Source organism: Antrostomus carolinensis, unplaced genomic scaffold (genome assembly GCF_000700745.2).
Source record: "Antrostomus carolinensis isolate BGI_N321 unplaced genomic scaffold, ASM70074v2 scaffold41354, whole genome shotgun sequence".
Taxonomy (NCBI): Eukaryota; Metazoa; Chordata; class Aves; order Caprimulgiformes; family Caprimulgidae; genus Antrostomus; species Antrostomus carolinensis.
The window spans coordinates 2,279-2,564 of record NW_010312141.1 but is presented as its reverse complement, the minus strand read 5'-3'; the positions used below and the strand labels follow the sequence as shown (position 1 = coordinate 2,564).

General features: G+C 58.7%; 1 protein-coding gene across 1 annotated transcript in view; it reads left to right on the top strand.

Annotated features, from left to right (window-relative positions):
• Positions 1 to 78: 78 nt before the first annotated feature.
• Positions 79 to 286, top strand: part of SLC35F6 (solute carrier family 35 member F6) — a gene marked incomplete at its 5' end in the record, with an annotated part of 1,811 nt that continues 1,603 nt past the window's right edge. The window contains one exon of the mRNA XM_010166945.1: positions 79 to 189. Within this exon, the coding sequence (XP_010165247.1) occupies positions 79 to 189 (111 nt within the window). The remainder of the gene's footprint in view (positions 190 to 286) is intronic.

Below are 286 nucleotides of genomic sequence, written 5' to 3'. Positions count from 1 at the left end.
TTTTTTCCCTCCCTCTCTTTTTTCTCTCCCCCCTTTTCTCCCCTCTCCCCTCTCCTCTCCCTTCTCCTCCCCCCACAGGTGACTTGCTCATCATCATGGCCCAGGTCATCGTTGCCATCCAGATGGTGCTGGAGGAGAAGTTTGTCTACAAGCACGACGTGCACCCGCTGCGGGCTGTGGGCACTGAAGGTCTGTGACACCATGGGGGGGCTGAACCCCCCGGGGGGTGCAAACAAGGGACAGGACAAGAGGAAATGGGCTCCAGTTGTGGCCAGGGCAGTTGAGA